Source organism: Dasypus novemcinctus, chromosome Y (genome assembly GCF_030445035.2).
Source record: "Dasypus novemcinctus isolate mDasNov1 chromosome Y, mDasNov1.1.hap2, whole genome shotgun sequence".
NCBI classification, from domain to species: Eukaryota; Metazoa; Chordata; class Mammalia; order Cingulata; family Dasypodidae; genus Dasypus; species Dasypus novemcinctus.
The window spans coordinates 12,752,986-12,775,406 of NC_092216.1; the positions used below are offsets into that span (position 1 = coordinate 12,752,986).

The window sequence follows — 22,421 nt, forward strand, 5'->3', positions numbered from 1 at the left end:
TCAAAGAAGGGTGCTGTATTTTCTCAGATGTTTTTTTTTTGCATCTATAGATATGACCATGTGATTTTTTCCCCCTTCAATCTATTTATATGGTATATTGCATTAATGATTTTCTTATGTTGAACCGTCCTTGCATACCAGGAATGAATCCTACTTGGTCATGGTGTATCATTTGTTTAATGTGTTGTTGAATATGATGAGCAAGTATTTTGTTGGGGATTTTCGCATCTAGGTTCATTAGAGTTATGGTCTGTAATTTTCATTTCTTGTGGTGTCTTTGTTTGGTTTTGGTACTAGAGTAATGTTGGCATCATAGACTGTGTTAGGCAATATTCCTTTTGCTTCTATTTTTTGGAAGAGTTTAAGCAAGACTGGTGTTTGTTCTTCCCGGAATGTTTGTTAGAATTCACCTGTGATGCCGTCTGGCTCAGGGTTCTTCTTAATTGGAGGTTTTTAATGACTGATTCTCTTTACTCGTGATTGGTTTTTTGAGATCATCAATTTCTTCTTTTGTCAATGTAGGCTGCTTATGTGTTTCTAGGAATTTGTCTGTTTCCTCTCAATTGTCCATCTTTTTGGCATATAGTTTTTCAAAGTGTCCTCTTATGATAGTCTTTATTTCTGTGGGATCAGTGGTGATATCTCCTTTACATTTCCTATTTTGTGTGTTTGCATCTTCTCTCTTTTTTTCATTTGTTAGTCTAGCTAAGGGTTTGTCAATTTTATTGATCTTCTCAAAGAACCAGCTTTTGCTTTTGGCTTTGTTTATTTTTCCCATTGCTTTCTTATTTTCTATTTCATTTTGTTCTGTTCTGACTTTTGTTATTTTTTTCTTTCTTCATTCTTTTGGTTTAGTGTTTTTTTTTTTTTTTTACTAATTCCTCCATGAGTGCAGTTAGGTCTTCAATTTTAGTTCTTTTTTGATGTATGACTTTATGACTACAAATTTTCCTCTCAGTACTGTTTTTGCCACATGCTATAAGGTTTGATATGTTTTGTTATCATTTTCATTAGTTTCAAGGTAGTAACTAATTTCTTTTGAGACTTCCTGCTTGACCTATGGTTTTTCTAAGAGTGTATTGTTTAACTTCCATATCTTGTTACCAAATCTGGGTCTCTGGCACTTGCAGATTTCCAGCTTCACTCCACTGTGGTCAGAGAAATTATTTTGTATGATTTCAATCTTTCTGAATTCATTGAGACTTTCTCTGTGGCCTAACATGTGGTCTATCTTGGAGAATGACTTATGTACACTTGAGAAGAATGTATGTTCTGCTGTATTTGGGTGTAATGTTCTGTATATGTCTAGTAGGTCCAGCTCCTCTAATATATTGTTCAAAGTCTTTGTTTCTGTATTGATTCTCTTTTGAGATGTTCTGTCCAAAGTTGATAGTGGTATATTAAAGTTTCCCTCCTTGTAATTGCAGGGGCATCTATTCCTTCACTTAGTTTTTCCAGTGTTTGCCTCATGTATTTGGAGGAACTCTTGTTAGGAGCATAAATGTTTATGATCTTTCTTCTTGAAAGATTATCCCTTTCACTACTATGTAGCATTTATATTTATCTCTCACAATTGCTTTGCATTTAAAATCTATTTTGTCTGATATTAATATAGCTAGTCCTGCCCTTTTTTGGTTATTACAGGTTTGTAAGATGGTTTTCTAGTCATTCACTTGCAACCTCCTTGAATTCCTGGGTCTAAGATGAGTTACTTGTAGACAGCATAAAGATGGGTCATATTTCCTTTTCCAGTATTCCAGTCTGAGTCTCTTGTCAGGTAAGTTTAATCCATTGACATTCAGTATAATTACTTTCAAGGAATTACATATACTATCCATATTTTCTTTGGATTTGTGCTTGTCATATTTTGTCTGATTTTTTTTCTTTTTAGTTGCTCTTACACTCTAGTTTAACTCTCTCTCTCTTGTTTTTTTCTTTCTTCCTGTATAACTCCATTTAATAATTCTTGAGGCGCAGGATTCTTGTTGGCATACTCTCTTAGTTTCTGTTTATCTGTAAATATTTTGAGCTCTCTATCATTTTTGAAAGCTGATTTTGCTGGATAGAGTATTCCTGTTTTGAAGTTTTTTTAGTACCTTGCCTATGTCATACCACTGTCTTCTTGCCTCCAAGGTTTCAGATGAGAAATCAGCACTTAATCTTATGGATCCTCCTTTGTATGTGATGGTTCTCTTTTTTCTTGCTGCTTTTAGTATTTTTTGTTTGTCTTGCGCATTGGATAGTTTTGACAAGTATATGTCTTGGGGTAGGCCTGTTGGGATTCATGCTGTTTGAGGTGTGTTGTGTTTCCTGGACATGTACATCCATCTCCCTCAATAGGTTTGGGAAGTTTTCCGCCATTATTTCCTCCATCACCCATTCTGTCCCCTTTTTCACCTCTTATCTTCTTCTGGATGCCTATAATGCATATGCTTGTGCTTTGTCAGTCAAGTCTCTAAGTACCTGCTAGTATTTTTGTATCCATCAGTTCTACCATCTATTTTATTTCAGATTACTGTCTTCCACATCACTAATTCTTTCCTCTGCCTTTCAAGTCTGCTCTTATTTGTTGAGATTGCATTTTTGATTTCTTGAATTGTGCTGTTTATCACTGTCATACCTCTTATCTTTTTGTGTATGATTGCAATTTCTTCTGTATTCTCTCCAAGTGTTTTCTTCATATTCTTAATCTCATCCTTCACTTCATCAAATTGGTCCCTAATATATATTTTGAGAGCTTTAATTACTTGCTCAGTGTTCTGCTCCTCTTCCTGTTTTTCGTTTATTCATTGGTTTGGGGCATGTTTTCCTGATTATTGGTTTGGTTTGTAGTTTTTTCTTCCTGTCTGGTCATCATTTTATCATGATAGGTTTAATCAGTTGCTTAGCTTCTTTGTCTAGTTTGGGGTTTAAATAGTTGTTTCTGCATGTGTGTTAAGTTTTCTCTTTGTCACTTTGTTCTTCTTATTCTATTTCCTTGTTGTTGACTAAGTTCACTTGGAGGAAAATATTAGGGCCAGAGAAGGTAAAAGGAGTAAGAAAAGAAAATGAATAATAGTAGTATTGATAGTAAATATTAACAGAGGAACCATGTGTGATCTAGGAGAATGGATATTAGACTCATGTAAGCTCTGTAAAGTTGTAACAGTAAGCAAAGTAGAGTACCTATAAAGAGACAGTAAACTGGATATGGAGATCAATATAGTGTGAATTGAAATGCCTGTGTGTTCGGAGACAGGGAAAGAGAAAAGAAAGGACAATAATATAGTGAATATAAGACAGAAAATAGAACAAAGGTGTTAGAAATAAAAAAGTCTGAAAAACTCAGTGCCAAGCAAAGAGAGGTGTAATGTAGGAGAAACAATAAATGATGGAGGATAGAAGATGTAGAGGAAAGTGGATTAGTGTTAGTGGCCAAAATCAATACACCCAGAAAAGAGGAAATGGAGAATGAGAAAGTACAGCAAATGTGAAGTGCCCCCTGCATCACCTAATATAAAAAAAAAAAAAAAGAAGAGAAAGAGAATGAAAAGGGACAAAAATGGGGATGAGGGAAGCATGAATCAAGCAAGAAAAAAGAAAAAGGAAAAAAAAAAGAAGAGAAAAGGGCCTTTGGGGATAAAGAGGAAGGAAAAACAAGAAGACAAACCAGCAAAAATACAAAATTTCAAGGAAGAAATCATCTTTGCAGTTAAATAAAATGCATAGGAATCTGATGTTTTGCCTTTTTCCGTTCCTTGCTTCCATTTCTCCCAGGGCAGCAGGAAAGCTGCCTGAGAAGTCCAGAAGGAGATTCAGTTGGTTCCTTGTTGTATCAGCACAGAAAACAATGACTCTTAATTTCCAGAGAGAGAGCACCCACATGTCACCAGGAACCCCAACTATGGTTTTGGAAGCTTGGAAAGCACCTCCTTAGGTGTGTTACAGGAGGGCTAGTTGATTTTCTGACTCCACCTTTTCCCAGACCAAGTTTCCTATCTCAGGTGTTCAGGTAAATTGGGCTTTCTCAGCAGATTCTCCACTCCTTTCTTTTCAGGCTCTCCCCAGGCCAGCTGGTATATTCCTCCAAGTGCAAAACAACAACAACAACAACAACAAACGGGGGGTGGGGAGGGGACTAGAAAATTGAACCTGCACTTGTTTGGCTCCTCTGCACCTCCCACCGAATCCCTTCCATTTACTGAGTCAGTCCAAAACTGGAGGGCTAGGGTAATCCTGGACCTCAGGGAACACTGGATTCGGGAAAGGGAAGTCTGGGATGTTGCAGACTCAGGGTATGAGGTCGTGGAATGGGGGCTTAGGAGACACAGATCTGGGGCCATGCATCTGGGGATCATGGGGCTTGGGGACGCTGCCATACAACTGACGGTTTTTAGGGAACACTGTGGCTGCCAGCCCTAGGGGGAACGGTCCCACCTCTCCACAACTTCTGACCTTTGTGCTAGTAACCTGCAGTTCTATCTTTAGCAAGCACTACTTCTGTCACCGTCTCTCCATATCGACATCCACACACCTCCTGCCTTGCAAGCCCTGGAAACAACTTCCTCTGGCAAGATTCCCACCCTACTCAGCCGTTTCTTTGCAGGAGAGATTGTGAGGTGCACTCACTCAGATGCCATCTTGCCCTGCCGCCTCTAAATTTCTTCTTAATAGATATGTGGAAATTGACTTACTGGAAAAAATATGTACATTTTTATGCCCTTTCAATTATTCCAAATTTAATTTCCCTACTGCCCTATCCCATTTAATATTTGCATTGTCAGTGTGAGCACTGATGACATTTCTATTAATTTTTCTGAGGTAAGTTCACATTCTGTACTTACTGTAGTTAATAAATGGGGAAGTAATTTGAAAACTATCAATTTAACTTTTAATTTTATTTTGGGTATATATTTTTAATTTTCAGCATGTTGAAAATCTTTGCTCCTACAATTTATCTGCAAACTTATATCAGCAATTAAGACTTCTTTGTGAAGAACATATCAAAGCACAGATTCATCAGTTTAGAGAGTATCCTTTTGTGAACCCAAGCTTTTATTATTGTACTCGCTAGCCTAGCTTTAACAATGTATAATTTATAGTTCTTATGTGTGGCAGAAGAAAGAGGGAAACTGTTTTGTATTTATTTTAGACATCTAAATTGCTTTTTAAGCTTAATTTAAAAATAATCTTTTTTCTTTTTGCAAGTTCATGTTAGATTCCTTATGATTGGGTGGGTTTTAATTGTGGTAATCTTGAGTGTTCTTATTTAAGATTTATAGGTGCTTGAACTTCTGATTTTTCACTAATCAGTTTTGTCAAATATTTTTATCTCTTAGAAGTCCATTTTCCATTTGTAGAATATGTGTTAGGTTTAGAATGTAAACTTTTTCTTAACATTACCTCATGGATTCTTTGGATACTGAACCTTTCCTAAAGAAAATGGATAAATGCTGGCAAGACCATGGCAGACAAATGGTAAAGTGAAAAAATTAAGTTTTTATTGAAAATATTATATGGAAAAAGTTAAATGGTTCTACATCCAAAATGCAGTTTTCATATATTATTTACAAACTTTTGGTAGGAGTTTATTCTTGGTCTTTTAAAATTCACCTTATAGATTTTCTAGTTACAAGTTGGGAAGTTGTCTTAGTTTTGTATTAATAAGAATTTATAGATTAATATGTCATTATAAAATAGCGTTTTACGAAGTGGGAGTATATCTATTAAAAGTAAGGGATAATTGCTAATACAATGGTTCTTAAAGCCCCATATTCACAACCATGGCAATCATGATATTTTTAGGGAGGATTGTGGGGGAAAAACTGTTTCATAATAGTACTAACATGCTTATTTTCCTTTTGGAAGTATTTGCGCGGCTTAAAAACAATGCTGGGTAAACAGCTGATGCCTCTTGGCATGATGAATGTATTTATCTTATTCACAACCATGCACTTACAGTAAAAACAAGACATTTTCATATAATAATGTATTTATACAGTAAAATTTATTAAATCTTGATCCTTGAATATATTTGTTTTAAACGAATCTGCATAACAAAAGGGAAGTACATACAAGACAATTCTGGTGGGCACTAAATTATAATGATTATTTTGAAAAATTAGCCACTTTTTACTCCTTGGCAAGCAGTTTGTAACTGAAAGAAGTATTGACAAACTATGTTTTCTTTGTTTTTCTTTTTCTTTTTTTTACCTTTGAGATTTTGTATGCATTTTCTTAAAAATAAATAATTTGATGCCTTTTGCGAAAACAACTTACCAGTGATAAAATCTGAGTTTCAAACATAAACCTTAAGGTTTTAGAAAACTTTTACTCATTTTATTAAGTCTGAGAGCCTCTCAGATCTTAAATACATTTTTGGTAAGATAAGTGATGATATTAACAAAAGTGCTTTTCTGCATCAACTTTTGGAAGATATGGAAAACTAAAACACCATTTTCCGAATTTCACATGGATTTACAAAATTTTGCTTGGGAAGAACTTCTACTTCAAGTTCAAGGGAAAAAGAACTGTCCACAATTATCAGAAAAGGCTATTAAAATACTCTTCTCTTTCACATCTGCATACATGTGTGAGGCTAGATTTTGTTCATGCTATAACTAAAACAACAGATTGAATGAGGAGGAAACAGAATTGTCTACAGTTCATTTTATTTAATAGATTTTAAAAAGATTTGAGAAATATAAAAACTTTTATTTTCTTTACCATATTGTTTTGGAAAATAGTTATTTTTGATAAAGATGTTACCTATATTAATATGTAAAGAGTCTTATTTTTAAAATCAATGAATTTAATGTATAAATTTCTAACAGTAAATAAATGCCAATAGATATGAGCAAAAGTTCTTAAGGATGATCAGTAATTTTTATGACAGTAAAAGAATTTTAAGACAAGAATGTTTGAGCACTGCTGTCTGGCATTTGTGCAAAGTACAATTATATGTACACACAACTTATTTATAGATCAAGAATTATCTTTTTGTTGCTATATTATGTCTTTATATGAAAGCCATAGTGTCTTATGTTTGAATATTTTGTGGCAATTGCCATTAATTTTTCTGTCTACCACTTTTTATATTCATAGTTTATTAAACTATGCTGAGTATTGACATCAACAACTTTTATATGAAAAAATAAACTTTTAAAAATAAACTATCATTTAGGAAGAAATTTAGGACTAAAAGTGTGGAAAATAAATGGGAGTTTTGAAAATCTTTCAAAATTAAATTATTATTGCCTGTGTTTGACTTAGCAGACTGATAGGACTATTTATAAATGCCAAACATTTTTTATTAAGAATAAGCTTAATTTAGGTGGCTTAACAATTTAACTAAAAATCTTCGAAGTCGTGATGTTTATTTTTTGTTTTCTTTCTGGCAGGTCATGATTAGGAACATTTTCCTGTTCCTAGATAGAACTTATGTTTTTCAGATTTCAGTGCTGTCTTCAATTTGGTAAGACTGCCAAAAATTACTTTAAGGAAAATTATCACATATATTTGTAATAACTTTTATTTATCCTAAATGAAAGAATATATTAAAGAAAAGTTGCCAAAATCTTCATGTCTTTATGTCTGTAATAATATTCTTAATTACAGTAATTTAGTTTAAAAATGATCATTGGGCACTGTAGATGGCAGAACTGTGTTTATTTAGACTTTTTCCTTATTGTTTAAACAATATTTGTCTTATTTAGGAAACATGGTAGTTGTAGGGTTTATTTTAGAATAATCGGTTATATTTTGCATTCTTTATTATTAAAAACCTAGAAGGTGACTAAGTTTATGTTAAATTGTGCTTTTTAAAGGCTAACATCTGTGGAATCTAACAGAAGGCCAAATTAAAAGCCTGAAAATTTATGCTAAACATTACTTTAAGATTACTTCAAAAAATCATTTTATATATAAAATAATTTATGTTCTATGGTAATGTATATTCAATTCCATTTATTTGAGTTAGTTTCATTCTCCATCAGAAGTCAAAGAAAAATTTACCCAACTGTACATAGAATGAGCTAAACATCAATATTTTTTATTGTATTATGAGCTATGTATTTATAAACATAAATGGATAGTTAACAATAAAATAAGTTAAAATTTGATTACAGGGTTTTTAATGGCATTTATTTAGGCAGTTTTTTTTTTCTTTTTAGGGATATGGGTCTAGAATTATTTAAATCATTTATAATTTGTGATCAGAAAGTTCAGAGCAGAACTATAGAAGGCATTCTTCTGTTAATTGAAAAGGAAAGAAATGGTGGAATGGTTGACAGATGTTTGATTCAAAGGCTTTTAACTATGCTTTCTGATTTACAGGTAAGTAATAACTTGTCAAATTGTAGCTAGTATTAATCTATTTAAGACAAATTTTAGCTGAGTGTCTTTTTATATATTCTCAGATTTACCAAGAGTCTTTTGAAAATAAATTCTTGGAAGAATCAAGCAGTTTCTATGCAGCGGAGGGAAAGAAGCTAGTGCAAAAAAGAGAGGTATTTGAAATCAAGATAACTGTTATAAAAAGCTTCCATTAATACCCCACGGAACCATCATTATTTATATTTCATATATATGTATTTCATATTCTCATTATTCTTTTTCTGTATTACAGAAAAAAATACAGTTGTGGATTTAAAGAACAATCGTGAACAAAATACATGATTCCCATATGCAACCCTGTTAACCTTGCATTGGTACGAACATTTGGTACCCTTGGTGAAAACTTGTTTATATACCTCACATTCCCCCTTTAAACCACATTTAGATGTGTATTCCAGTGCTGTTGATGTCAGTTGCAATGTTGTGGTGCTTTCACCATTATTCATTACTAAAACATTTCATTCATTCCAAATAGGAACACTGTACATTTTAAATCTTAACTGTCCATTCTCAATCCCCATCCTGTTCCCTGGTCATCTACCTGTTATCTAGATTCTCACTCTGTGAGTTTGCTTATTGTACTTACTTATCAATGAGGTCGTACAATAATTGTCCTGTTGTGTCTTTTTTCCCTTAACATGTTGTCAAGATTCATCCATGTAGTGGCATGTATCATGACTTCATTCCTTTTTTTTAAGACTGAATGATATTCCATTTTATGTGTATATGACATTTTCTTTATCCATTTAGTGGTGGGCAGTTGGGTTGCTTCCATCTTTTGGTACTTGTGAATAGTGTCTCTCTATGAACATTGATTTGCAAATATCTATTTAAGTTTGGCTTTGAATTATTTTGGGTACTTACATAGTGTTGAACCCAATCTGGGTCATTTGGTAATTTTATATTTAACGTTCTGCGGAACCCACCAAAATGTCTTTCACACCAGTTACATCATTTTTCCATTGCTACCAGCAAGGAATGAGTGTTCGTATTTCTGTGCATCCTCTCCAAAACTTGTAATTTGATGATTTTTTAAAAAATAGCAATCATTCTAATAGGTGTGAGATAGTATTACATTGTGGTTTTATGATTTGCATCTCCCTGGTTGATTATGACATTGATCATATTTTCATTTGCTTTCTGGCTATTTGTATATCTTTGGAGAAATGTCTGTTCAAGTTCCACCCTTTTCTTTTGCAAATGGAGATCCAGTTTTCTCAGTACAATTTGTTTAAGAGACTATTTTTTTCCCAAATGAGTGGACTTTTCTCTTTATCAAAAATCTGTTGGCCATTAATATGAGGTTTGATTTCTGAATCCTTATTTGATTCCATTTTTCTTTGTCTATTCTTGTGCCAGTACCACGCAGTTTTTGAAAAAACAATTATATTGGAACATAGTCATATACCATAGAGTTCATCTATGGGACTGTATAACATAGCAAATCATCTTGTGAAGAGTGAATATGGTTAATAATGCCTCTATAAGACAGTTTTCCCCTGAAACAGAAAAAAAGTGCCTTAATATTACAAGAGATTAATACCAGTGTGATATTTGAGCAAAAATGCTACTAAAATAAATGACGGACTATGGTGTATGGTAATATATTAATAATCTCTTCTGTCACAGCCTTAGACTTTGTCTCTCAACCACCATCATGCCTGTATGTTATTGCTACTAAATACAGCGCCTATGATGTGCTTTCACCATTTCTATTAATGTCCAAACATTTATGAACAACCTTTTTACTAATTCTGCACAGATTTAACCTCAGTTTCCATTCTTTAACCACATTCTATTCTCTGGTAATCTATAGTCTAGTTATTAACTCCCTGCGTTTGCTTATTATATTTGGTTCATAATAATGAAATCATGCAATATTTGTCCTTATGTGCCTGGCCTGCTTCATTTAATGACCTCCAGGTTCATCCCTGTTGCCATATTCTTTATTATGTCATTTATTCTTACAGCTGAATAATATTCCATTGAGTGTATTTACCGGTTTGTTTATCCATTCATTGGTTGATGGAGACAAAGTTTATTTCCATCTTTTGGCCATTGTAATAATAACCCTATGAATATGGTGAGTGGATGTCTGCTTGTATACTGGCTCCCAGGTCTTCTGAGTGTATACCTAGTAGTAGTATTGCCAGGTAACATGGCAGAATTTTTTCTAACTTCCTTAGGAAATACCACTGAGACTTCCACAGTGGCTATGTCATTCTACATTTCTAGCAATAGTGACTAAGTGTTCTCCACTCTCCATGTTCTCTCAACACTTGTAGATTTTTTAAAATATTGCCATTATAGTAGGTGTGAAGTGATATCTCATTGTAGCTTGAATTTGCATTTCTCTAATAGCCAATGAAGCTGAATATTTTTTCATATATTTTTTCACCATGTGTTTTTGCCCATTTTTTAATCTGGTCTTTTAATTTTTGAGCTGTAGGTCTCTTTATATATAATGGGTATTAGACCCCTGTTGGATGTGTGATTTCCAGATATTTCTCCCATTGAGTAGACTGCCTTTTTACCTTGTTTACCAAAGTCCTTTGAGGTGCAGAAGAGGAGGTCTCTTTTATTATTTTTTTCGAGGAGGTCTCTTTTATCTTTTTTTTTCTTTTATTGCCCTTTTGTTCGGTGTAAGGTAGTATAGATGTTGATACAAGCTCTGACTTTTATCAAAAATCAGTTGACGATAGAGTTGTGGGTCTATTTCTGAACTATCAGTCCATTTTCATTGATCATTGTGTCTTTCTTCATGTGAATACCATGCTGCTTTGACTACTTTAGTTTTATAACACACATCAACGTCAGGAAGTGTGAGTCTTCCAACTTTGTTCTTCTATTTTCTGGCTGCTTTTGGTTATTCAGGACCCTTTCCCTTGCAAATAATTTTGGTAGTTGACTTTTATGTTTCTGTAGAGTAGGTTCTTGAATTTTGATTGGTATGCATTGAATCTATAAATCAGTTTGGGTAGAATTGACTTCATTATGTTTAGTCTTCCAATCCATGAACATAGAATGTCTTTTGATCTTCTTTGATTTCTTTTAGCAATGTTTTGTAGTTTTCTGAATACAGATCCTTTATAATCCTGATTAAATTAGTTCCTAGATATTTGCATTTTTTGTTACTATTGTAAATGTATTTTTTCCCCTTGATTTCTTCCTCACCTTGCTTATTGCTAGCGTATAGAAACACTACTCTTCTTTATTTTTTATCTTTATTTTTATATAAACATTTTATTTTGAAATAATTTCAAACTTATAGAAGACTTAGAAAATCAATGCAAATTGCATATAGAGATTTCCAGCATATCCCCCACCCAGATACCTAGATCCACATTGAATTTTAATATTTTCCACATTTGCCATGTCATTGTACCTATCATTCCATCCTTTGGGTGTGGGGTGTGGGGTAGATGGGAACTTCTTATGCTTTTTAATGTAATGTTTTATGTGATCTATTAACTTAAAAAAACATAGAAGTAGCTTTAATGGAAAAAAATAAAGAAGAGAGAATGAGAGTAAAGAGACAATCTAAATTTACATGATCCTGGACTAAATATAATAATGGAGGGAAAAATGCCCCAATGGACATAATGGGGGCATATGGAAAAGTTTAAATACTGACTGAAAACTTTATGTGAGTATTAAATTTCCTGACCTTGATAACTGTACTTAAGGTAGTTACACAAGAGACACTATTTTTTTGAGAATTGCTTTTGTTGTTTTTTCCTTCTTTATTATTTTTTAAATGTTACATTAAAAAAATATGAGGTCCCCAAATACTCCCCACCCCATGCACCCCACCCCTCCCATGTCAACAACCTCTTCCATCATTGTGGCACATCCACTGCACTTGGCGAATACATTCCGGAGCACCGGTGCCCCACGTGGACAGTGATCCACATTGTAGTCCACACTCTCCCCCATTCTACACAGTGGGCCATGGCAGGACACATAACATCCAGCATCTGTCCCTGCAGCACCACCCAGGACAACTCCAAATCCTGAAAATGCCCCCACACCATATTTCTTCCCTCTCCCTACCATTAGCAGCCACTGTGGCCACCCTCTCCGCATCACTATTACGATTTCTTCCCTTACTAATCACAGTAGTTCCCCAGCAGAACACAAATAAGTCCCTTCTAATCCATACTCTATTCCTCCATCTTATGGACCTGGGATGGCTATGTCCAGTCCCCCTCTACATCAAGAGGGGGCTTAGATTCCACATGGATGGTATCCTGCCACTTTGCTGAACTCATTTATTAGCTCTATTTACTTTGTTGTAGATATTTTGGAATTTTCTAATCATGCCATCTGTGAATACTGAGATTTTTCTTCCTTTTTTAGAATTTGGATGCCTTTTATTTATTTATTTTTTCTTGCCTAATTGCTCTAGTTAGAACATGTAGCACAATGTTGAATAACAGTGGTGGTAGTAGACATCCTTGTCTAGTTCATGATCCTCAAGGCACAACTTTCATCTTGCCCCACAGAGTATGATGTTAACTGTGGCATTTTCATATATACCCTCTATCATGTTGAGGAACTATCCTTCTTTTCCTATCTTTTGAAGAATTTTTATTAAGAGTAGATGTTGGATTTTGTCACATGTCTTTTCTGTATTGAGATATTTTTTTATCTTCAATTTGTTAATATGATATGTTATGTTAATTGATTTTCTTATATTGAATCACCATTGTGTATCAGAAATAAAATCCACTGATTATGAGGTGTAATTTTTTTTATATGCTCTTGAATTTGAATTATAGGTGGGGTTTTTTTTTTAAATATTTGCATCATTAGAGAGATTGGTTTGTAATTTTCCTTTTTTTGTAGCATCTTTGTCTGGGTTTTTAAAAAAATATATTTTTTATTTTTTTAAATGTTATTAGATTACATGAATGTTACATAATAAATATACGGGATTCCCATATGCCCTATTCCCTATTCTTCCCATATTATCCCATATTAACAACATCTTTCATTAGTGTGGTACATTTGTTACAATTGATGAACCATTTGGAGCATTGCCTCAGCAGTAGTTTACGTTGTAGTTTACACTCTCTCCCACACAATTTTTTAAGTTATGGGAGTATATATAATAGCTTGTATCTGTAATTGTAATGTCATTCAGGATAATTTCCAAATTCTGAAAATGCCTCCATATTACACCTGTTTTTTCCTTTCCCTTCCCTCAGAACCTCCAGTGGGCACTGCCTCCACATCAGTGTTATAAGTTCTTCCATTACTAGAATCACAATGAATCTATAGAAGAATACTAGCAAGTCTACTCTACTCTATCATTCAATAAGTTTATATGGCTAAGATACTTCAGAGTGAATCATGAGGTCATTCTAGAAGTTATGCTTATGCACATCTCAGCAGGATCTCATTGAGTGCCAAATTAGACATTACCCCAAATAGTGGGGCTGCTGAGGGCTCTGGAGAGGACACATTCTTGTTAATGAAATCCCTTTGTTTCTGTTTGTCTGTAAATATTTTAAAGTTACCATCATATTTGAAGGACAGTTTTGCTGGGTAAAGAATTCTTGGATGGCAGTTTTTCTCTTTCAATACCTTAATTATGTCCATTGCACTGCCTTCTCCTGTGGTATTGGGAGGGAAATCCATACTATGTCTTACTGGGCATCCTTTGTTTATGATATTTAGCTGATCCTCAAAGTAGGGCCTTTATGGATAACCAGAGATGGCATGAAGAAAACTAGAATAGAAGAGTTAGGCAAACTTACATCTGCAGAGGTAAGGGGCCATGGTCAGTCTAGAGTGACTCAGACCCGACCCCCCATGCTGCTATTTCACTCTTGCTTGAATACCTAAGTTACTACTTATCACTTGCTTTGATTTTGCGTTAGCGTTTATGCATGTGGATGAATATACATAATTAGTTATATAATTGTATGATAGTGTGTTTAGGAAATTACACTTGCACAACAGAAAAAGGGCGGATAACTCCACTCCTGGGTGGGAAATTTGCTATGTTAATTAAGCAAGTTGAAGTGAGGACAGCTAGGGGCTTCTTCTGTGCAGGTCTGGCCAACTGGTTGAATCTGGTTTCACTTCATTGTTTCAACAGTATGTTTCTTTTTTTTTTTAAATTTTTTAATTTCTCTCCCCTTCCTCATCCTCTCCCAGTTGTCTGCTCTCTGTGTACATTCGCTGCATGTTCTTCTGTGTCTGCCTGTATTCTTGTCAGCGGAACCTGGAGTCCATGTCTCTTTTGTTGCATCATCTTGCTGCATCAGCTCTCCACGTGTGCAGCGCCATTCCTGGGCAGGCTGCACTTTTTTCACACTGGGCGGCTCTCCTTATGGGGCTCACTCTTTGTGCGCGTGGGTCTCCCTCATGTGGAGGACACCGCTGTGTGGCACAGCACGCCTTATGAGCATCAGCACTGCGCATAGGCTAGCTCATCACACAGGTTAGGAGGCCCTGGGTTTGAACCCTGGACCGCCCATGTAGTAGGCAGATACCCTATCCGTTGGGCAAAATCCGTTTCCCTCAACAGTGTGTTCTTTGCCACCAAAAGTGGAATTTGGAACCAAGAAAGGGTTTCATTTGATTACGGTCAAATTTACATATAATTCATTCCTTTGTATCCTAGCAACAGGGAGAGAAACAAGTTACTTTCAGATTTCCGTTACCCTACATCCATCATAATTTGTCCGTTGCTGCTTTCAGAATTTTCTTTCTCTTTGGCATTCTGAGTATAATGCATCTTAGAGTGTGTTTATTTGATTGGAGTTACTGTGTTCCCTGGACACTGTGTTCATTTCTTTCTTGAGAGTTGGGAAGTTTTCAGCTATTATTTCCTCAAATACTTTTTCTGCCCCTTTTCTCTTCTCTTTTTCTGAAACACCTGTAATACCTATGTTGGTTTGCTGTGTGATATCATTCAGTTCCCTGAGCCCTGTTCAATTTTTTTCATTGCTTTGTTTCTGTCTTCTCTCTTTTCAATTTCAGCTGTTCTGTCCTCTCTGCCACTGATTTTTCCTTCTGTGATTTCTAATCTGCTATTGTATGCTTCAGTTGTGTTTTTTAAGTTGTGTTCTTGAAGAAGCTTTGCATAAATGATACATTGAAAGTGTAGGGGGATTCCAATATATCCCACCCCTCCCAATCTGTATTTTTCCTCACTATCAACATCTTGATTAGTGTGGTATATCTCTTACAATTGATGAACACTTATTAAAGCATTGCTACTATCTATGGCCAGTAGTTCACATTATAGTTTCCATTTTGCCCTGCATATTTTTATAGATTTGGACAATATGTATAGTGGCATATATCCATCATTGCAGTGTCAATCAGAACAATACCAATGTCCCAAAAATGTCCCATGTTATACTTACACTTCCCTCTCCCTCCACTCAAAACTTCAGGGGGCCACTGCCTTTATATCAGTGTTACAGTTTTTTCCATTGTTAGAATAATAATGTCTACTTTAGTCCATAGTTGAGTTCCTACCTTATGTATTTTCTTCCTCAATCTTGAGTATTTGAGGATGGTGATGCCCACTCTGATTCTGATTGAGAAGGGGATTACATCCCAGGGGGGCATATGGATGGAACTGTTTTGTGTGCAGTTGTAGATACTGTTTTTTTTTTTTTTTTAGGAATGAGCATTATCTATCATCATTGTTTTGTTAGTTGTCCTGGGCTAGTCGGATGAACTAGAGAGTGGGTGTTGGCTGGAAATCTGCTGGGATTCAGGCCCAACCAGCATATGAACAGCCAGAAGATTTAAGTTACTGATACATATATGTAATGGATATAGTGCTAATTATAGGTTCACATAAAAGTGGCAGAAGAGCCATGTGTAATGAAATTATAAATAAGTCTAACCCTTTTACACTTGGAGACCACTGAGAGGTGCTGAATTCCATCCAGAGACAGTGTGCCTTGTCTATGTCTTTGCACAGTTTACTGTAGCATTCAGTGAGAACATCCTCAGACATGGAATAGCTATAAACTCTAGAATGACCTGCTAACTCAGTTTGAAATATCTCAGCCATAAAAACTCATTGTATTTAGTATTTCCTCCCTTTGGTCAAAGTCTTTTTCTAAATGCATTGCTCTTTGGCGCTTGGTGTAATAATCCCTCAGTACCAGGGAGGCTTATCTTTGGGAGTCTTGGCCCATGCTGGGGGAAGACCATGCATTTATATATTGAGTTTGGCTTAGAGAGGCCACATTTAATCAACAAGTAGGCTCAAGAGATAACTCTTAGGCAATATATAATACTAAGCTAAGTTGCAGTTTCACAAGAATGAGGTTAATAAGTACAAGCATCATTATCAAGGGCCTGTTGTATTGGTCTATGTCCTCCTTCACTAATCACTGCCCATGTACTCTAGGGATTCTTGCTGCTCTATTAAAGAATGTATCAGGACTTCCCAGGTTCAGAATTCCATTTTCTTTTGGTTATTTTGTGGGTCTCCACCCAGTGAGTCAATACCCCATGACCACTTGAATATATTCATATGCCATAAAGACATGCCCCAGTCCCCCGCCTCCACACATACCTGTTACCAACATCCTGCACCATGATCCTCCTTTCCACAGTTGGAACTCTTCTGCAATCCAAAATCTCCCCCCAAACTAAGCAAAAACATAAATGAATAAAAGTAATACAATAATAATAAAAAGCAAATAAAATACCAAATAAAAATTTTAAGCAAATAAATTTAAAAAATTTCTTCATTGTATCTTTTATCACTATATGTTATCTTTCATATACAGTGACAGTTTCTTCTATATGTTCTACCAATGTCTTACTTTTTTTGCTTTATTTTCAAAGAAACCTTAGGTTACAGAAAAGTAATGGAAAATATAGGGGATTCCCCTAAATCCCAGCCTCTCATTTCCTCACATTTTCCCTAATTGATAACATCTTATATGAATATGTTACATTTGTAAAAATTGATGAACAAAGTTTGAAGCATTGCTACTAACCATGGTCAGTGGTTTACATTATGCATTACTTTGTGTACTATACAATTTTATAGATTTTGACAAAAGTTAAAATGGTCTGTATCTGTCAATACCAAATCATGCAAAGCCATTCCAATGGCCTAAAAATGCCCTATATTCCACTTATTCTATTATTCCCTCCCCTTTCCCTCCTAGTCTGTGGTAACCACTAATTATCAATTTTTGAAGAATAAGGTTCATCGTTACATGTATTAATACTGAAGTTTTGAAATACTGGTTTTGTAGTAGTTTTGATGTAGTTCATGAATTCCAGAGATAGATTTGGATTATGTTTGTAAAGTGATCTGTATCTGGGTGTGATTAAATTATGATTAGGGGAAAGAGGGCTTGGCTCAACAGATAGAGTGTCTGCCTACACATGGGAGGTCCAGGGTTCAAACCCAGGGCATCCTGACCCGTGTGGTGAGCTGGCCCACGCACAGTGCTGATGTGCGCAAGGAGTGCAGTACCACATGGGTGTCCCCTGAGTAGGGGAGCCCCATGAACACGGAATGCACCCTGCAAGGAGAGCTACCCTGTGTGAAAGAAAGTCCAGCCTGCCCAGGAGTGGTGCCACACACAGAAGAGCTGACAGCAAGACGATGCAACAAAAAGAGACAGATTCTGGGCGCCGCTGACAAGAATAATCGGATACAGAAGAACACACAGCAAATGGACACAGAGAGCAGACAGCTGGGGGGCGGGGGGAGAAGGGGAGAGAAATAAATAAAAATAAATCTTAAAAAAAATCATGATTAGGGCTAGGACTGGACCAAATCAGTAGGGCGTTGAGTCCTGCCCCTTGCTGGGTGGGTACTTATAGATAAGAGACATGGCAAAGGACAGAGTTGGAGTTTTGATGCTGGAGTTTTGAGCTGGAGCCCAGGAAGGAAACACACAGGAGTAGAACATAGAGTAATAGAGATGACTCCTTAGACATGGCAGAAGCCCCAGGGAGGGAGACAGAGCCAGTCACCTGATAGTCAGTAGGTGGCCTTGTGGAAAGAGGCATAGCCTTAGAGAGCCTTATGGTCTACAGCTGGCCTTGTGGAGAAAACAGAGGAGCTGAGCCTGGAGAGAAATGAACCCTGGGAAGAAAGGAACCCAGGAAGCCTGAGCCCTGGCAGATGTCAGCAGTCATCTTGCTCTGACATGTGGCAAAAGACTTTGGTGAGGGAAGTAACTTAAGCTTTATGGTCTGGTAACGGTAAACTTCTACCCCAAATAAATACCCTTTATAAAAACTAACTGATTTTTGGTATTTTGCATCAGCACCCCATATACTAATAGAGGTCTGTTTTCTTTTATTTGGCACTGCCTCTGTTCTTGAGAGATTCTTGTCCCTCTAATTGAGTACATAGTTGTAGTCCTCAGGGTGAGAATTTAATATTTTCTTATTTATTGTATGGGTCTCCACCCACTGAGGTAATACACGATGAGAAGATGAACATTTTCATATTCCAAAGAAGCATGCCCCAGGTGTGCCCAGTCCCACATTTCCCCCCACCCTGATAAAGTGCATCAGTAACCCTTCCCTGCCATATTTGCCAAAAGAACATTCCCATCATTGTAGTTTTAACCACATACTTACAAATTCCTAGAGATTACCTGTTCCTTCCTCACTCCTCTACACAGTTCCATGGATAGGCCAACCCAACCCCTTTACCCTATTCCCCTCCCATTCCAGCATCATCAAATCTCCTCATATCCTGGCACCACCATCACTCCCATCCACTGCCCAACCATGCTCTTCAACGTTATCGTAGGTTTTGCCTGTTACTGAACATTGACTGACCATAATCTATTCCTTTTTTGTCTCCTGATAACCAGTCTTCCAGACTTCAGCTCTTGAGTCTGCTCAGTTTGCTTAATTTATATCAGTGAAGTCATGTAATACTTGTCCTTCCATACCTGGCTTATTTCACCCAATGTTAGGTCTGCAAGATTCATCCATGTTGACCCATGTAGTAATTCTGCATTCCTTCTTATAGCTGCATAATAGTCCATTGTATGTATATACCACCATTTGCTTATCCATTCATCTGTTGATGGACGCTTGTATTTCTTTAACTTTTATTAGTAGTGAATAATGTCACTGTGAAACATATCTGTTCATGTCCCTGCCTTCAGTTCTTCTGGTATACCCAGCAGTGGGATTGCTGAATCATATGGCAGTTCTATAGTTAGCTTCCTGAGGAACCGTCATACTGTTCACCCTTTTACATTTCCACCGGAATGGATGAGGGTTCCCTTTGTTCCACATCCTCTACAACACCTGTAGTTCTGTTTTTTAAATAGCCACCAGTCTAATAGGTGAGTTCTGTTTTTTAGACAGCTGCCAGTATAATGGATTTAAGATGATCTCTCATTGTAGTTTTGATTTATATTTCTGTAATACTAGTGATTTGAACTTCTTTTCATGTGCTTTTTAGCCATTTGTATTTCTTCTTTGGAAAAGTATCTGTTCAAATCTCTTGCTCATATTTTAAATGGGTTGTTTTATGTGTAAGAATTTTTTAAACTATGCTAGATATTAAGCTTTTATTGTATAAATGGTTACCAAATATTTTCTTATGTTGAGTGGGTTGTCTTTTAAGGAAGTTTCCTTTATTTTTTTTGTTGCTCACAATTTGGTAGTAAAATTTATGAAACCATCTCCTACTACAGGATCTCATAGATGCTTCCCTAATTATCTTCTAGGAGCTTTTATGATCTTGGCTTTAATATTCAGATCTTTGAACCGTCTTGGGTTAATTTTTGTAACTGGTTTGAGATGTGGTGATCCTCTTTCAGTCTTTTGCATATGGATATCCAGTTCTCCAAGCACCATTTGTTGAAGAGGTCATTCTGACCAGTTGAGTGGTCTTGGTGGCCTTGTTAAATATCTATTGACTTTATAGGCGAGGTTCTATTTCAGAACTCTCAATGCATTTTTTTAACTTTCTTAAAATTAATTTTTAAAATTTTAAGTAGATTACATAAATGTTACATGGAAAATATGAGGGATTCCCATACACCCCCTTCTGCCCCCTCCCACACTTTCCCACATCAACAACATCCCTCATTACTTTGGTACATTTGTTACAGTTGATGAACACATGCTGATGAATTTCTACTTCTTTGGATTACAGTTTATGTTATAGTTTACACTCTGTCCTACACAATTTTGTAGGTTATGACAAAATATACAATGACCTGTATCTGTCACTGCAATATCATGCAGGACAATTCCAGTGTCCCCAAAATGAACCCCATATTACATCTATTCTTCCCATTTCCTCCCCTCAAAACCTCTGGTGGCCATTACCTTTATACCAATCGTAAAAAAGTTTTTCCATTGCTGGAATAATAATAAGTCTATGGTAGAATAATAAGTCTACTTTCGTCCATTGTTCATTCCTCAGTCTTGAAGATTTTGGGATGGTGATACCCACTCTGCTTCTAATTGAGAGGGAGCTAGATCTCAAGGGACAGATGGATAGAACTATCTTGCAGTTGCATACACATTCTGTTCCTTGGGATGGTCATTATCCATCATCTCCTTGGTGTTGTCCGGGGTGAGTCCAGTGAGCTGGAGAAAGGTGTTGCAACTCTGCTGAAACTCAGGGAAGACCTAGCAGATGTGTCAGTCAAAGATTTAAGTCTCTGGGACATATATGTTGATACTTTTCTTAAAAAATTAAAACATGCAGAATAATACATGTTTACATTACTTACATATATATGTATTAATTGCATTCTCTTTAAGGGTAAAATCTTTGTATGGGAAGAATATTAAGGGAGTCTCCATTTTCCTGTAAGTGCTTTGCATGCATGTTTGTATTTAGCACAGGCTGGGGTCTTTGAGAAACAAACTGTGATTCAGGGTTACTGTGTAGGATATTTATTAAAGAGTGTCTCTTGGACCACTGTGTATTGAATGACTCAGGGAAGCATGGAGAGAGGGAAAAGTTGAACTTCATTGCAAACCCAGTAATAACCTCAGCTGACCATGTGAGGACCACTTCAACTCAAACTACCCATCAGAGTTTTTTCACCTTGAGCCAAAATGGCTGGACTTTATATTTCTGCCAGAATCAGTCATTGAATAAGAGTCACTCTTGGAAGGACCTGTCTTGCAGAGAGCAATGCAGCTCTCTGAAGCTGATGAATGCCTTGAAAGAGCTGACAACTGAAAATTCCCTCAACTAACAGCACTTCTAGCAGCTGCTAGGTCAACAAATTCTTCCTTTGAAGGGGATCTGGGCAAAGTTAAATCAAGTTAAAAGGTAAATGCATAAGAAAATAGGGAATAAATATTTGCAAAGAATGTGAGTGACAAATGACTAGTTTCTTAAGATGTAAAGAGTTCTTATAGAGCAATGAGAAAAAAATAAATACAAAGATATAATAGAAAATGTGCAAAGGACATGAGGTTATTTACGCTTACATGTTAAATAAAAACTTAAGTGAAATTTGGGTAGGTTTTTTTTAAATCAATTTGTGGACTGGGAAGATTGCATTCCTCAGGTGGGAGAGAAAATTCCACTGAACAAAGAGAGCAGCTAGATTTTATATAAGGGCAAGAGAGTACTTTGGGAAGAAGTTTTCTTTGGTTGGTGTGTAGCAACGAGGAGATTAGCTGCTCTAAAAACAGGGGTTGATGATAGCTTATTGGCTGATATAAATTCTCTTTTTCTGGGAGAGATGGGTATTTACAGGGAATGGAAACTTCCTTGTTTTGCTGATATGGAGTTTATCACTGGGCATCTTTGGTTGGGCCTATTAGATTTTATTTTTCTTACCATATACACATGTTTATGTATCCACACCATATATACATGTTTCAGTGCACTTTGAGCACTGTTCTTTTGTAGTATGATTCCTCTAATATTGGTTTACTTTTTAAATATTTTTTTGTTATTTAGGGCCCCTGCTCTTCCAATTAATTTAGTAATTTGTTTTTCCAATTTAATAATGTAATTTTTATTGGGATTGTATAAAATCTGTAAATCAGTGTGGGTAGGACAGACATCATGATGTTATCTCCCACTTCATGAACATGAA

The 22,421-nt window shown here is 35.8% G+C and overlaps 1 protein-coding gene across 1 annotated transcript in view; it reads left to right on the plus strand.

Annotated features, from left to right (window-relative positions):
- The window catches only part of LOC139438327 (cullin-4B-like), a 182,146-nt gene that overhangs the window by 14,735 nt on the left and 144,990 nt on the right, over positions 1-22,421 (plus strand). The window contains exons 3-7 of the mRNA XM_071213425.1: positions 4,907-5,010; positions 5,388-5,457; positions 7,380-7,453; positions 8,151-8,313; positions 8,397-8,486. Coding sequence (XP_071069526.1) covers positions 4,907-5,010; positions 5,388-5,457; positions 7,380-7,453; positions 8,151-8,313; positions 8,397-8,486 — 501 coding nt within the window. The remainder of the gene's footprint in view (positions 1-4,906; positions 5,011-5,387; positions 5,458-7,379; positions 7,454-8,150; positions 8,314-8,396; positions 8,487-22,421) is intronic.